We start from the raw sequence: 18,046 nt of genomic DNA, 5'->3' as shown, positions 1-18,046 counted from the left end.
AAAAAGAAAAAGGAAAGTAAACTAGTTTTTAAAAAGGAAAGGAAATTAGTTTCTAAAAACATATTAAGAAAGTTTCTAAAAATTTAGTTTCTAAAAACAGAAAAGGAAAGTTTCTAAACCTAGAAATAGAAAGCTAAGTTAATTTCTAAAATAATTAAAATAAGGGGATAACAGAAAATTTTAGCAGCTTATGTCAAGGTTTATGGACCTCTAAACAGTCATATATGATGAGAATTGATGTGTAATGGACATAAACAACTAAATCCTAAACATGTAATGCATTCCCCTATAAGAACCCTAAGCTTTTATACCAAATTTGATGCAGGACATGACATTCAGATATGATGTGCAAGATTTCAGATTTAAGATCACATAGTTCATAAACAATTACACAAATTCCACATTCCACACAAAAGTCCAAATATTCAATTAAGGGGAATCTATGTGGGTCCAGGCCTACACACATTAGGGCTGGATCAATAAAAATTATGAACCAAACAATACTCAAAGGGAAATAGAAATCATCCATACATGCATGACAATCAATCCTTAATCCAAGGAATTCACCAATTTCAAATCAAGGAACCCTAGGGTGAGAAAAAAGACAGAAATTGGGGATTTGGGGCAATCTAAGGTTAGAGTTTATAAAATTATGGGATGAAAAGAGGAAAACAAGAGAAAAACCTGACCCAGAAATAGCTCCCGCGCGCAGACGGTGCCCCGGGGCTGACGCACGTGCGATGAAGGCCCGCCTTCCCCAAATCGGTTTCTTGGCCCTGGCCGGCCAGGCTAGGGGCTGCAAAACCTCCAAATTTCATGTCGATCCAGGCTGTGGTTTGGGCGTGGTGCTCCGTCGAAGTTTCAATCCTCCTGCAGGGCTAGATTCTGAAAACTGGTTGTGGAGGGATGAACAACTGCAAAACAAACGGATTGGGCGCGAAGATGGTTGTGGAAAGGATGAAATAAGATGGAGGGGTGGATGGGGATAAACGTGGCTTCGCACCACGGTAGTTAACCCTTCGGAAAGGGAGGGCTTCGCAGACACTTTAATCTTAGCCCTTCGAAAAAGGATGGCTTCGCACCCACTTTAATCTTATTTCATTCTTTCTTGTTCCCAGTTATTAATCTTTCTTTTCGACTCCGATAAACATTTTTGCAAGTTGGGACAATTGCAAGTAATTTTTACCATCTAGTTTGACGGCGGTAATTGCTAGACCAAAAAGTTTGTTGGTTCCCATCATCATCTGGACCCTTTGATCACTATTAAAACTCAATGCTAGCTTTTATAGTTTCGGAAATCAACAAACTTATGGTAGAATCTGACCTATTGACTACGCTTTAAAAGCCGGTCGACGCGACTGGGTCTGCTTGAGGGCAGTGGAACTTGTGAGTCCTGCTACTGACGATGGAAGATCATGGAGGCACTGTTGTTGCCTTACTTGGTCTGTTGATGATGACGCTGGTGCATTTAAGGTTGGGGGGAGTATTTGCAGTATTGACGGTGTCGGTTGATACAATCAGTATTGAAGATCAATGATATGAAATAGCCTGAAAGTTACCAAATTTCCGGGTATTGGTAGATATTGTGGTAAACATCCCGATATATTGTGGAAATATTGATACATTGTAATATTTTCATTATATTGCCATTATAAACTTCCTGGTTCGACAATACATGGGATACATATCGTCGATACCCAGACAGCGCAGCCTCCTCCCAGAAAATTGAAAAATAAAAAATAAAAAAATCTCTCTTTTTTTACTAATTCCTTCCTTAAGCTAATTTTGACTAATAGTTCTCCATTGTTTGGAGAGAAATGAGATTTGGGTGCAGGAATCGAGATTAGAGAGTGAGTGGGCTGGAATTACAAACAGTGATTTATTTTTATTCCAATTTTAATCTCTCTTTTTTTTTTTTGGTGCAAATCACTCGGAATCAATAAAATCAAGATGAAAATCCATGATTGAGCATGCAAAGATTTTGCATGTTTTGCATCCTCAATCATGGATTTCAACTTCCGATTTATGAATTTGGGAAAAATAGGGAAAACTGGGGAAAATCCGAAATTTCTCTCATTTCACCCATTTAACTTGCAATTAGAGTGTGAAAAATCACATTAGAGTGGTTGAGGCTGATTTACAGATTGATGAAAGTTTTTGGAATTAATATATATATATATATATATATATATATAAGTTCTAGAATGATCAACGATGATTTTAGCCATGAAAAAGAGGAATTTTACAAATAACCTACCTAAATAATGTGAAATTTACATTCCAGTACCTTTTTTCAAAATGGTTTTCGGAAAGCTACCTCATTAATCAATATAGTTATCATTCCACTACCTTCCATCACAATCAGCGGTGCGAGCAAATGGGTTGGTGGCTCTGGTGGGCCCCATCATGATGTTTATGTGAAATCCACCTCGACCACCAGGCGCCTCACCCCACGTTAGGCCAAGGACAAAACAATCAGCTCCATATATGATTCAGGTGGACTGCATGATTGGAAACAATGTACAGGGCAATGCTCGCCCTTCAAACTGTTTCCATTAGTGTGGCTCACATGAATCACTAATGGGTATGATTTTTGGGCCATAAGCCTAAATTTTTGTTTGGAATCTAGTAGTCAGAGTGGATTTTATACAATTATCGTGGTAGGCCTTGTAAAAATCAAGGGTGGGCGTCTCTCTCCCAACTATTGCCTTTGGTGTGGCCCACTAAAATCACAAAGCAGTCATATTTTTTCTCTAGGTCTAATATGGGATCTCTAGGTCTAATATGGGATTAAATATCTAATGGACGGGTGAATCTTACATAAACATCACGGTGGACCTTGTCAAAATCAAGAGCGGCATCCCACACAATTTTGTTTTTTTTCTTGAATAATCTCTTTGCATAGTTGGAGAGGGACATTTAGACTTGATTTTTGGTAAGGCCCACTATGATGTGTATGATAAATCTGCTCCGACCATTAGACGTGTAATCCTAGTTAATGCTCGGAGCCAAAAAATAAGGCTAACGGCTGGTGTCCACCCTTGATTTTTACAGGGTCCATCGTGATGATTATATAAAATCCACTCCAACCATTTGATGCCACACCAAAATTTAGGCATACGGCCTAAAAATCAGGTCCATCTGTGATTCAGGTGGGGCCATACCAAGGGAAATAGTTCGGAAGGCGATTGTTGCCCTATACACTGTTTCCAATCATGTTGTCCACCTTAATCATGGATGGAGGTGATTTTTGGGCCCTTAGCCTAACATGAGTTGATGCACCCGGTAGTCAGGGTGGATTTTACATAAAAATCATGGTGGAGCCCATCCAGGTAGCCAACCCATTTGCTCCCATATCCACCCAACTAGTTGTTAAGGAAAGGTAACAAACGGTAGTGGAATGATAATTATATCAATTAATGAGATAGCTTTTTGTAAACCTTTTTGACAAAAAGGTTTTGAAATGTAAATTCCATATTAATTGGGTAGTTTTTTGTAAAATTCCAAAAAAAAAAAAAAAACCTTCTCATAGGGCTGTCAATGGGCCATGCTTGGGTCTAGCAAATGCAAAATTTTCAATAGGCCCAACCCAAAAGCCTAGTCCAAACAACTAAAAAATCTGGTTTAAGGCCCGACCCATTGAAAGCTCCATCTTCTCATGATTTTCTTGTTGGCAAAATGAATCATGGTGTGCCATAAAGGCCATTACAGGGTTGTAAAGGTTGTTTCATAAAGGTAAAGATGGCAACCGTTACACATTACGGGGTCGTAACGGTTGTAATAGTCATTATGGGAAAAATGACCCGTAATTGCCATTAATGGTCCATTACGCCCCTTTAAAGGCCATAATAGCCCCGTAATGGTCAAGTATGGGGCAGATACAAGATTTTTGGATTATTTTTTTCAATGTTACTAAGTAGATATAGGTTTTTTATTTTTGCTTTCGAAAAAGGGGGAGAGAGAGAGAGAGAGAGAGAGAGAGAGAGAGAGAGAGAGAGAGAGAGAGACCGTAACAACCGTTATAGGTGTTGTACCAAGCTACTAGCCGTTACGACCTGTATTGTAAAGGTAATAGTGGTGGCCGTTATGACCATCGTTACCATTACGGAATACCTTTAAATGATGATACAAAGTTATCTGCATCAATATGAGGGAGAGAGATACAAACCAGTTTTTATTTACGGACTATGTAACAATACTCCATAACATTCTACAATACTCCATAGTAGTAGTACTCTACACTACATCTAGTAAAATTGTACTATAATTCATAAGGAGAAAGAAACCAAACCAATTAAAAGGGCACAAAAACAGACAACCACATTTCAAGCAAATGACATGCCTCAATATTTTATTTCCACAATTGATTGGGTGACAATAGGCTTTAAGGAGAGTGTGAGAGAGAGAGATAGCAATTATGTGCCCTATCCCTATGGACTATGTTACGATACTCCACAACATTCTACAATATGCCATAGCACTATGTGCTACTCTCGTAAAATTGTACTAAAAAGGAGAAAGAAACAATACCAATTAAAAGGGCATGGAAATAGACAACCACATTGCAAGGAAATGACATGCTCAATACTCTATTTCCATAGTTGATTGGGTGGGTGACAATAGGTTTCCCTTTGCTTTTCACAAGAGAGTGGAGGTTTCAAGATGTTTTTTACTTCAGTAAATGACCGTGTTTAGTCCACATGGATCTTGAGGCACCAAGGACCAGGCTTGGATTTTTGTCAAACAATCTCTCATCACTAATGGTAGGGGACTTCCCATAAAATCATTAGATGGACTGACTATAACATTCCTCCTTGCACTTAACCTGACTTCTTATAAAACTTATGACACTTCTAGCTACAATGAGATATTCTAGGTAACACGTCCATCAGTGGGTGAATTTCATAGCACATATAATAACAAGTCAAGGGTGATCAAATAGTGACCTTTATATCAGTTCTGTCTACTTCTATTCAGTTTTCTTGGGTCTTAAGCAATATAAATTATCTTTCTTTCGAAAATATTTTAATATTTCCAGTGGAAAATGATATAGAAAAAGATCTGCATGAACTTACCAACTAGATACAGAGGAAAATCATATTAGACATACAAATATAAATAAGTATCACCGAATTCCAAATTCTAAGTCCATGTCAAACTTTGGACAACCACGGGACAATTAAAAGTGGACTTAATAGAGCAACCATGGAACCTATTCCTGCCATCCAGAATGTAAATATTGCAATAACTTTGAATTTCAATTTATTTTTATTTTTTTCACCCAAAAACTGCATCTGAAACTTCATTAGTACCCATCTGAAATAAAATGCTTTCATGTGAGACATATGGTGAGATATACGTGGATTCTGGCATTATACTAATTAATGATTTGTTATAGGAAGACAAGATCCAATTCACCTGAGCATTTATTACATAAACATCTGCTGCAGCATAGAGTGAAGCAACACGTGTAGTAGCTGGGGTCCACAATACTAGCTTTGACAGTTCTGAATGTTGAGATAAAAACCTCAGAAGTCCTTTGACATAGAGCACTTTATTACTCTTTGAACCAATCGAACCAATTAAAACTTTAAGATTCTGACCCTGTCTTTCCTCACTGTTGGATAACATTTTCCTTATTGTACTATCACTTGTGCGGTTGACAATGTTTGGGTAACTAGTTGCTGAAAGGAGATCACCTAACCTTGGAAATTTTCTTTTAGATTTTTTTGAAGTAACACCAGACCCATTAATTTGGTCCAACTCATTTCCCAGATCACCATATTGTTTAACATTTTGAAACAAAGCCCTTGAATGCTGCCTGCCATCCGTGGTACCTGAAATATTTCCCTCTCCCCTCAAAACTTTGTTTGTCGAATTCTCCAGAGAGTTTTGATCGATCGCCAAGAGAGCTGATTCAAGAAGCAACCTCTGGCCCTTCCCGGGGTTGATGCTACTGAGAGACATCACAAGCATATCTCTATCTGTAAGTCCCATCTCATTTCGAACTGCATCTCGCAAGAAACTTCTCTTCTCCTGCATCTTCTCAACAGTGAATGATGGAGTATTTAGGGAACAAGGAATGCCTGCTACAAAGGCAAGTTCATCATTGACAGAGAGAGGAACCAGCATAGGTTGGAAATTCAACTGAATGTGTTCTTCCTGACACCAGGTCAGCCACTGCTTTGACTGTGAGTCAGAAAGGAATACCAACATCTTCACTCGGTTAAGCATCTGCTTTGATCGATCAAAGTATTCCCTTCGGTTCTCCATGATCCACCAAACAATCTGATTCGATCCGGCTGTGAAATGTGCAAGATATTGTTCTGAAATGAAACATCAATTTACCTGGGATAAGGCCAAAGAAGAGAGAGAGAGAGAGAGAGAGAGAGAGAGAGAGAGAGAGAGAGAGAGAGAGAGAGAGAGAGAGGCAGAAAAAAATAATAATAATAATGCATCTTGTTTCATTCATCAGGAATATGGAGGCCAAGTTTTGTTTTGTTTTTTTTTTTTTTTTTTTTTTATTTTTTTTTTTGTTTTGTTTTTTTTTTTTTTTTTTTTTGTTTTGTTTCTGTCAGAGGTCAAGAGGCATTGTTGTTTGTCAATCTCTATTTATTACCCTCAATCACTCCTATTTTATGAACACTTCACCTTCACTATGTTGTGAAAACATTAGATGTCTTCCATTCGATGCTTCCTAGTGGATTAATTTTGGTAACGTAATAACTGTCTGCTTATGGATAATACTAAATGGGCGTTAAAAGGGATCTTTGCCTTCATCTTTAACTATTGGACAAACCTAACACTATACTTGAGAAAAGAAAAAAATACATCGATTTGAAAGCGGAGGGTACAGACTGCAACAAACTAGATTGCATCTGATGCATATGGTGCACAAAGCACAATAAGTTCCAATGAATCTAACATCCATGACAAAAAGATTAAGAAGGCATCTAGGCACATACAAAAAGACTCATTTGTTTATTTTGAGAAGCAACTGGAATTTTTATTGGAATGAACAGACAAAATAGACATAATTAAAGGACTTGAGTTAGAGGGGTTTGGAAATGTCCCCTTTATTCTATTTCATTTTTGATGGATAACCAGAATTTATTAGTAAGGAGAGAAAACTACATCAAAGGAAACAAAATACTGATACAAAGAACATCAAACCTAGTACCCACTTTGGCAAAAGTGGGTATTGATGTTAGCTTCATGGCCCTCACCAGACACTGAAGAAAAAGAATGTTTAACCTCGATGCCAACAATCTGACTTCCCCAAATATACAAGCTAGCCTCCAAGGTTCCATAAGCTCATGAGAAACCCAAGAAAGATTCCTTGTAGTGCTGCTTTCCACTACAATGGGCCATAGCATGGCATGGTAAAAGGGAAGGATGTCCTGTTAAGACCTTTGGTTATAGATATGCATAGCTTACAGCAGGGAACAAGAAATATCAGCAGCTTTAGATGTCTGTCTTGTGAGAAACCATATCCATAATGAGTCCTCAATAAGAGTTAATGATTCGATGAGGGATAGTGGTTTGGTTAATATGGATATCTCATCCAGTTTACAATGGAGCTATATATAGTGGTCAGAACGACCAAGATGGTGTCATACCAACTAAACCAACAGGAATTGTTGTTGTTGTATAAATTTAATTCAATGCACTTACTGTGACCGTGATGTAAATTTCTCTTTTATGTGGATAGACTACAGTAAGGACTATGGTCCAGTGTTTCAAATAGCGCCCGTAGCATAGCATGGCCGTAGCGCTATGTAGCGTCCCAAATAGCGTAAATCCCTTGTAGTGTACACTACAGCTACATAACGCATAGCGTCCGTAGCATAAGATACAATGTATTTTTTTACTATTTTAGTTTTTTATTATTTTTTCACATTTTCTTTGTTTCTAATGTTGAGGAATGTGACGCTTGTATTGTACTTGATACTTTTAACCTATGGGATTTTTATTTCTTTTCATAATTGTGACTCGTGGTTTCAATTAGACATTATTAATTAAGTGGTTTGCTTAGAAAGTTGTTGATGTGATAATTATTTAATTTGGCTTATATATGTGGATTGACTTTTGATAAATGATAACTAATAACTTTTTTGAACATGCTTATAATTGATCAAATGAATCATCTTTTAGGCATTTTTATATTTTTTTTCTTTTTTTTTTTTCACTATTTATTATATTTGTCCTATATTTAAATTAAAAAATAGAAGTATTGTGTAGCTTATGCTACACGCTACGTATTTATGCTACACATTATAGAGGGCTGAGAGCTACGCATCATGCTACCGCTATTTAAAACACTGCTATGGTCTAAGGAGACATTTGTGTAAAATGCGGCTACAATATGACTGTCAAATGGTTCATCGTATGTGCCATATGGGATCTATTATTTGAGATGCAGTTAATATATGAATTGTAACCAGATTGATAAGATAGTAACGTTTCTGATAACAGAATGACTTGAGATAGAAAGAAGCATGTTAAAGACAACACAAGAAAAAACAAAGTCACGTTGAGGGGCATTCCCAAACTTAGATTGCAATGCTATTTGCTTGGACTACCAAGGACTGATGACTAAATTTAGACACTTGTATGGAAAATAATCATCTTTATGCTTTTATGAAAATTTTAGACCCTGAAAGCCCATGAAAGATTCCTCACCAATCCATGATGAGCAGACAGCAGATCCTGCAATTACAAGATCCGCTTTCATGGCTGTCTTGTAGCTGAGTTCTGCCTTGTCCTTCAGCACTCTGATCCCTCGCCGAGTAAGCTCTCCCATCAACCCACCCTTCTTGCTAAGAACCACCGCAGACACTGTGCCCCCACAGCTCAGAAGCTCTGTCGCTAATTCCATCATTGAAAGTGGTGCTCCTGTCATTGACAGCTCATGAAGTATCAGCACAAATTTTCTAGACCAAACTATGCGGGCAAATTCCCCCTTCCTGTCGCAGGTACCCGATCGCTTCTCAGCACTCCATCCCAAAATGCTATCCTCTGTCTTACCAAATGGACCAACGATCAAACCAAAGGAAGTATTTTTTCTAGGAATATCCTCCTCCAAGTCAGGGGTTTGACCATCCACTACGTCCTTTTGTTTCACACCTTTGTTACTACGCACACTACGCTCTGATGTCGATCTTCTACTCTTTCTAACAGCTACATTCCTGCGAACTGACACCTGTTTCCGTTTTCTTACCAAACTGACAGTTACATTCTTCAAACTTGAAGCTTTTTTTCTTTCTTGTGCTGGATCTTCACTAGAAGCATTTTTGGCCGACAAAAGATCTGCACCAGTAACTACATCCGGTGACCGATTTTGGTGAACCCCAGAAATACTGATACCCCTTTTACTTTCATAACCAATGAACTCTTCTTTATCACTGTGTGCCCATTTGGACTGAACATAGAATCCAAGATAAGTCCAGAGGGTAATCAGAAGCAACCAATACACCAAGCGATTCCCACGGATCCACTGGAAACTGCCAGCATTGGTTCTACCTTCTCTCCGAGGAGTTCGACTGGAGTTCAGCCTCCGGAACGAGGGTGAGCTCCTTGGAGTTGATCGCCCCGACAAAGTTGACTTCAAGCTGCCGCTTGGACGTAAAGATGACTGTCTCACTGCATTTACTTGAATATCTTTTCTATTAATGTTTTCTTCCATAACCCCTTCCACTCTAATATCTCAAAATCCCAACCAACAAAATTTGAATCTTTTATGCCAAAATTTCACCAAAATCACATTCCGAATCAACATAAATCCTTGAAAAAAACACGTACAAAGATCAAACAACAAAGAAACCCAAATCCAATGGTATGAAATCTCACAAAAAGAATCCGTTTAGAGCTTGCTTTTGTAAAACTACATAAACCAAGAAATCACTAATTCCTTCATTTCCTCGACTACAGAGACAGTAGAAACCAATGATCAAGCCCTAGATTCAATCCAGAAAACCACAATTTGCAGCTTCTGGTTGATTAAAAAGGGGAACTGCACTGACAAAAAGTCAGAAATTTATTCAATCTTTCCATCTCAAAACAGTAGAAAAGAGAGATCAAACCGTAGAATTGCGAGAAACTAACGACTGATGCCAAGAAAACTGCAAATCAGCTGCCGATTTGCCATTATTGATGCTTGAATTGACAGAGAGTATCTGGGCATCAATGTAGAAGGAGATGGATTTGAGATGTTTGAGATCTGAAAGAGAGTGAGATCTGAGAAGTTTGGAGAGAGAGAGAGAGAGAGAGAGAGAGAGAGAGAGAATGCTGAGTTTCTAGAAGAGAGTAGAGACGGAATGAGAATGGCTTTTCGGTTTTCTGGTACTTACGGGGGAGGGGTGCGAAGGATAAGCTGGAGAAGGGGCTTAACGTGCGCACTTGGAGTTGCAGACTGCTCAACTGGACTTGAGAGGCAAATCTGGGAAGCGTTGAGACAGAGGGAGAGAGGGGCTCTCTGGACTGATATTAAGGAAGCGGATTGCGTACAACTTAGTACGCTACCGTACTAAGTAAACTCTGTGGGGCCTACCATGGATGTATGCTCCTTATCCACTCCGTCCATCCGTTTTTCCAGATCATTCTATGATCGAATACCAAAATCCAAGAATATTAAGCTCTCAAATCGACCACAACAAAGGAAACATTGGGGGATGGTGACTTCCACCGTTGAAATCTTTCTAGGGCCCATAGTGATATTTATTTGTCATCCAAACTTTTCATAATGTCACAAAGGCATGTATTAAGGGAAAAAACAAATATCAGCTTAATAAAAAATATTTGTGTCCCCCAGGAAGTTTTCAACGGTAGGTACTCAATTCACACTATTTCCTCTAGTGTGGTCCAATTGAAATTTATAAATATTAAATTGTTTTTTTTGACGTATAAAATTATATTTTAAAATTTATTGACGGAGTGGATATGAAATATACATAACGGTAGGACCCACAGAGCTTACTCAGTACGCTATAGCGTACTAAGTTACACAGTACGTAATACGCTTTCCTGATATAAAACACTTTCTTGTCTGAAATGAATTTCAAAACAAAGAAATGTTTCAGTTGAGTTGTGTGTACCGAGATTCCAGATACTACCTATCTTAAGCCTCATGCATGATCAATAAATGGACGATCTTGACCGTCCATCTAGTTTTTTTTTTCTATTGTATATGTATTATATAGATAAACCATTCTGATCATACCATAAAAATTGTTAATATTTCCACTGAATTTAAACAGTTATCCACATTAAAATTTTTAACTGAATGGATAAGATCGTCTGATTATGTGGTCTTTGAAATCTGCGTCATCCAATATATGGCCCACTTTATAGATGGTGCTGACCCATTTTTCCCCTTCCATGTGTACGGGAAAGGTAGGTTGTATGGGAGTTACGGTAGAGCACACTCCAGTGAAAGATTTTACGAAAAGATAATCTTGCACGTGCGATGGGCTCGTGGGAAAGTGTTTTGCGAAAAGATAATGAGATGCGCAAATATATAATCATTTTGTACACGTGTGTCCCATGGATCGTTGATCTAGACCGTGGGATCTGGAAGACTCCATGGGTAGCCCCAAAAATATCTCAGGTTGGTGGGCCCCATCCATGAAATACCTCAACTTCTATATTTAGTTGAACGACATTTGCTGAATTTGTTTCATTAGCCATCTGTTTGCACGCCACCAAATGGAAGGCTTAGATTTGTCCCATGAGATGGGCCAAAGTCCATCCAATATGGGGCCATCATATCAACCGGGTGGATGAGTGAAACATTGGTCCACTTGCACAAATAAAAGACGTGAAATCAAGGGACGTGATTCGTCAAGATAGATAATCTTTTAGATGAAATAAATAAAAAATAAAAGACAATAATTTTGATACTCCGTTAGATCATCATTGGCTGTACACATTCACTTAGAATTTGCATATTTGCATAATAAAAAGTCAATCCCAAGCTAGAGCTGTGAAAGGGCTGACTTGACTCGACTCTACTAACTTGACTGGTTTGAACTTAACTTGATCCAAACAAAATGGGTGAGTCAATTTAAATCAAGTAGGCTTAGCCTAATCCAAACTTAAACCAAGTTGATTTTGAGTTACCTAGTAACTCAATCTAACATGACCTGAAACTCAATTCAATCAGATTTGACTCGATCCGAAACTAACTTGACTAGGTTTTAGGTATATATATAATAATAATAAATTCTAATTTTTAAATATCTCTAATCTTATACGCCGCACTCGACCCCACCCTGACTTAATCCCAAATTCTCTCTTCCTCCCTCATTCTCCTCATCTTCCAAGCCCGCCAACCACCCACCACCACCATCACCCTCTCTCTCTCTCTCTCTCTCTCTCTCTCTCTCTCTCCTCTCTACTCCCTTCTACCCTCCTCTTCCAAGCCCGACAGCCACCCACCACCATCACTACCCTCCTCCTCCTCTCTGCTCCCTCCCTCTATTATTTCTCGATTCGAATCAATATGAACTTGAATCGACTCAATACTTTTTACCAGGTCGGACTCGGTCTAGATTAGTCCCGGCCAGACCCAGATTCGAATTGGTTCAAGCATACTGGACTCAGCACTGAGTCAAGTTGAGTTCAGGTTAAGCCTATTTCAAAACCAGATCGAGTCAAGTCAGCCCTAACTTAGGCCAACTCGACTTGATGCCCAGCTCTAATCCAAGCTATCCAAATTATGACTTTCAGTTTAGATGTAGGAGAACATGAAACTACGACCATTTGGTTATTGTAACATCCGAGTAGTGGACATTTATTAGATGGTTAAGAATGGAAAAAATCAAATGGCAGTAACAAGTGTCTACGGATCACAAGTTAGTATTGTTCAACCAATCTTATTTTTGTACTGTGAATTAATGATAGTGAGTTGCAGAATTTTGTTAGTTTAAGTGCCAGGAATGTAATTTTTGAGTGCCTGCGTACCAAGCTTGATACACCGCTTGAGTATTGTACAACTCCCTAGATTTTTTTTATTTTTATTTTCAAAGAGTTTTTCCTACCATACGACTCACTTTTAAGCCACGTAACTTATTAAGCCCTCGCAAACTTACCTTCCCAAACTACTCCCTTGCTGTATAGATGCATTTACTCGACCAAAATGCCCTTGATTTATCAAAAATGTTATTTCTGAAAACTACGGTTCCCTATGTCTACGGATTATAACCGTAGCCATTGAAATTGACTGTGAGGTGAATGAAATTGACCACGAAGTGAAGGAAATTCACCTCGAAGCGAATGAAGTGAATGAAATTGGCCGCAAAGTGAATGGAATTCACCATAAAGTAAATGAAATTTACCGCGAAGTGAATGGAATTCATCGCGAAGTGAATGAAATTGACCGCGAAGTGAATGAAGTAAATGAAATTGACCACGAAGTAAAGGAAATTTATCGCGAAGTGAATGGAATTAACAGTGAAGTAAATGACATTCACCACGAAGTGAATGGAATTGACGTCGAACTGATTAAAATTGAACGCGAAGTAAATGAAATTGACTGCGAAGTGAATGAAACAGATTTTTAACCATAAACCTAATGGAATATTGGAAAATAATTTTGTTGGTTGGCTAAAGTAGCTTCTTCTACCCAAAAATCATATATGGTACGTCAAGTAATTCATTCTAGTTTAGGATATATGCTTGTTAAATGAATAAAAAGAGAGAAATATTTTTATATGCTTACACATACACACATGTAATAGAGAAAAATGTAGGGGGAAAAAGTTCTCCTCATTAAAAAAAAAGGAAAAAAAAAAAAAAAAACTAGATAGCTTGTGGGGCAATAATGTTGGTGCAGGTTGTGCATTTTTTTTTTTTTTTTTTTACTGGTGCAATGCCCCACTACTTTTGTAAGTCTTATCATGAGGTATGTGTCATATCCAAATCGTCCATCTATTTAGCGAGCTCATATTAAGAGTTGAGATGAAAAATAAGACAGATCGAACTATCAAGTGGACCACACTGTAAAAGTGGTGGGGAATGAATGTCTATCATTAAAACCCTTTTAGATGTCATTGAGGTTTTGGATCAATATGAAATTTGATTTTACTCTTCATTTAGGCTTTCATGACCTTATGAATAGATTGGATGGCAAATAAACGTTATGATGAGCCTTATGAAATTTTTTAGGATGACAATCAATTTCCCCAATACTATTTATGGTGTAGTCCAGTTGATCTTTGGATAGGATTTTTTTTTTTCTTTTAACAATGCTATGAAATGATCTCGAAATATGGATGAATATTGTAGATATAATAAATACATAATTGTGGGCCATATAGCTTTGATCTCTTTTGAACCGTCTGTACAACCCGGAGTTCAAAGAGTGCCAGCACTTGTCTTCGCACCCCAGTTAATCCGCTTCCCAAAGGAAGGTAGGGGTATTTTGGTCCGGTGAAAAGTCGACCGTGCGGTAGGAGAGTAGCATCGGAAGGCAAGTTTGGACGGACGTAGTAAAGTGTACGTGGCTAAAAAATAAGCAGTACAATCGTAAAAGGCCAAACAAAAATATAATGATTTTGGGTACCACCGAATGGGTTCCGGATTAAGTGGAACCCGGGTGACACCGTTGTAGGTGTTTTCTGTGGGCCCACCTTGATGCAATTTTTGTACATCCATGCCATCCATCAGTTTTTACAAATCATTTTAGAGCATGGTCCCAAAAAATGAAGCAGATCCAAATCTCAAGCGACCACACCACAGGAAACAGTGGTCATTGAATGCTGTCAAATGATCTGTAAAAACCGATGGACGGCCTGGATATACGACAAATGCATAAGGTGGGCCCAACAGTCAGGGAAACACCCACTACAGTGTTACCCGGGTAACGCCTGATCCGCTCCCATTCAATTGCATTCCTTGGAAAATGGACGGTGAAGATGATAACCGAGGGCATAGATTAGGTAGTCATCTACGGTTAACCGCACGGTCCGCACCTACACTGACAGTTTGGCATGGGTTACCTGGTTGTCGGTTGGTACAAAGAGTGCATGTTATCCATGTATCCGAAACGTCGATCTTCTTGAACGGATGGTCCATGCGCCATAGAATATCCCAGAATTAAAATTCTACACTTTCAATAGGTTGCCAGCAAATAAAGGTTTATATATATATATAAGCAGCCGTTTTCATTTGCCTTATAAAAGACCAAATATTCCGTAGTTATGATCTTCCCATTCAGGTGCTCTTCTTCTTCTTCTTCTTCTTCTTTTTTCCTGGTTAGATGGGCCATCCAGGTTGATTTCCATCAGATCAACCTTTCAGATCACTAAACCATGGCTCCTTATGCATACATTTAAAGCCAGGATGGACGCCGATTGGGTCCTACCCCTTGTCAGGTACGGACAGGGGCTCTGAGGGGCTAACATGATGTATGGGTTTAATCTACACCATCCATCCAGTTTTTCATATCATTTTAAGGAACATGCCCAAAAATGATGCAGTTCCAAGTCTCGAGTGGACCAAATAGTGGGGATTAAACACTTACCGCTGAAAACTTTTTGAGGACCACTGAAGTTTTGGATCAAGCTGATATTTGTTTTTTCCTCTCATCCAGGTCTATGTGACCTTATGAACGGGTTGGATGCCAATTAACCATAACGGTGGGCCCTAGAAAGGTTTCAATGGTGGGTGTCATTATCCCCACCACTTCTTGTGGTGTGGTCCACTTAGCCTTAAATCTGCTTCATTTTTTGTCTTTCACTCTAAAATGACAGGATAAAATAGATGAATGGTACGGACAAAACCTATACTTCATGATGCCCCCTAGGAGCCCTTGTCCGTACCCAATCCGTGTCTAACCAGAACATAACGCACGATCTCTGGGCCCAGCCTCCTTCAATATCTTTAAGCTTACCATATCCGGTGGTGGGAAGTGGTCCACCTCGATGAACTATTGGGTCCGAAAATTTCAACAAGTTGACGCCACACGGATAAAAAAACCATGCAGTTGGTGGTCCATATTGGATCCTTCCCTAGATTAGGTTGGCGTGATGGAATTTATCGGAAGCGGATTGGCTGGCATACCACACACGAGATGTATAGCTGGTGTAGATGCTTGTCGTGCGAAGCCGAGCTTCGACGGTGCTCAAGGTCCGACTTGTACGGACGGTTCAAAGGAGATCAAAGTTACATGCGCCTCATAAATATGTATTTGTTATATCCGTACTGTTTATCCATTTTTTAAGATTATTTTAGAGGTTTAGACAAAAAATAACCATATCCAAAGCTCAAATAAGCCACGTCAAAAATAGTAGCAAGGATAATGATGGTAACAGTTAAAAATTTCGTTGGGCCTACCATAACACTTATTTTCTATCCAATATGTTAATAAGGTCAAAAATACATAAATGAAGAGGAAAAACAAATTTTATATTACTCCATTAGCCCACTATAACAATTATTTTCCATCCAATATATTAGTAAGGTAAAAAATACATGGATGTAGACGAAAAATAAATTTTATATTAATCCGAAACTTCTATGACCCCAAAAAGGTTTCAATGGTAGACATTCAATCCCCCGCTGCCTTTTGAAGTGTGATCCAATTGATATTTAAATATGTTTTATTTTTAGGCTCAAGCCTTAAGATGAGCCCACCAAATGAATGGACAGTTTGGATATAACACATACCTCGTGATAAGACCCACAGAACTTGCTGACATCATTAAGGCAGTTGTATAGCTGATGTGGGGTATACGAGTCAATCTGCTTCCAATGATTTTGCCTTTTTCAGCGTAGATCCTATGCCTGCCTGGTGTCCCACCGCACTCGGTGGTATGTGTCAGTATGACATATGCGTTGGACACATTGTCTATTCATTTTTGCCGGATCATTTTAAGGCATGAATCAAAAAGTAAAACAAATCTAAAGCTTAGGTAGACCATACCGGCGAAAAAAAAAAATAGAAGGAAAAAAAGTAATTGATTAGATGTTTATCATTGAAAACTTCTTAAGATCCCAAAAGATTTGGATCAAGTTGGTATTTATGTTTTCCTTTCATCTAAGTCTACCTTCCACGGGTTGGATGACAAATAAATATCATAGAGGGTCTTCGGAAGATTTCCACGCTGGGCGTCATCATCCCCCTTACATTCCGTGGTGTGGTCCACTTGAGCCCACTTGAGCTTTGGATCGGCCTCATGCCCTGAAATGATAAGGCAAAATGGATAGATGATGTGGATATACATAACCCAAACATCATAAGGGGCCCTACAAAACATGGTGACATCACCACACAACCGAGATTGGTACACCACACAATTCATCCCGTGTACATCACTTTTTCACGGGCTAGATAGATAATGTTAGACACCCATTTAGAGGCAAGTTGCTTTCACGTGGTGACGTATTTTAAACTTTCTTAGCTTATCTCTCCTTATCTTATTCTAAATATTGGTGGTATCTCCAATTCCACGTAGGATATGTAATCATCTCACTGGTTGGTTAGATGTAAACATCTCACCAACTTCTCATATCCTCCAATTGCAATATTTTTCCTTGGCCGTTTGGATGCCTTGAACTTTAACATGGCTAGAAGAGAGTCACACGTATGAAAAATAGCTCCATCGAAAAGGTATCTATTTCTTTTGTTTTTCTTTTTCTTTTTTACTTAAAAAAATCATTTAAGCATCCATTAAAGTATCTTTTTTTTTCAAAGATAAATCCATCCAAGTTCTAAATAGCATAGAGAGTTCAAAAAATGGGTTGTTGAATACATGGGACACTACAAGAAAACTGGCCTTTACCGCCATCGCCGATAAAGACCCAAAAACCCACTGGTAAAACTTTTATCAGCGGTCAGGTAAGCTCCGATAAAAGCGGGTCGGTAAAGGATTTGCTTGCAACCAGCATCCTTTACCGGCATTTGTGCTGGACACCCCTACATTTGGGTTTGCAATACTTAATGGCCTTTCTAGTCACCAAAGAGAGAGAGAGACACAGAGGCAGAGAGAGACGGAGAAAGTGAGAGATAGAGAAGGGGGATACAAATAGAGGCAACGAGAGAGAGAGA

At 38.6% G+C, this 18,046-nt stretch overlaps 1 protein-coding gene across 1 annotated transcript in view; it reads right to left on the bottom strand.

Annotated features, from left to right (window-relative positions):
* The window catches only part of LOC131254853 (uncharacterized), a 32,854-nt gene extending 22,392 nt beyond the window's left edge, over window positions 1–10,462 (bottom strand). The window contains exons 1-3 of the mRNA XM_058255556.1: window positions 10,350–10,462; window positions 8,683–10,219; window positions 5,419–6,326 (exon numbers count right to left, since the gene is read on the bottom strand). Of these exons, the coding sequence (XP_058111539.1) occupies window positions 5,419–6,326; window positions 8,683–9,685 (1,911 nt within the window). The 5' untranslated portion in view covers window positions 9,686–10,219; window positions 10,350–10,462. The remainder of the gene's footprint in view (window positions 1–5,418; window positions 6,327–8,682; window positions 10,220–10,349) is intronic.
* Between the last annotated feature and the right edge of the window lie 7,584 nt (window positions 10,463–18,046).

The sequence above is a fragment of the Magnolia sinica genome, chromosome 1, assembly GCF_029962835.1.
Source record: "Magnolia sinica isolate HGM2019 chromosome 1, MsV1, whole genome shotgun sequence".
Classification (NCBI taxonomy): Eukaryota; Viridiplantae; Streptophyta; class Magnoliopsida; order Magnoliales; family Magnoliaceae; genus Magnolia; species Magnolia sinica.
The sequence above is the reverse complement of the archived record's forward strand: the minus strand, read 5'-3'. Positions and strand labels throughout refer to the sequence as shown.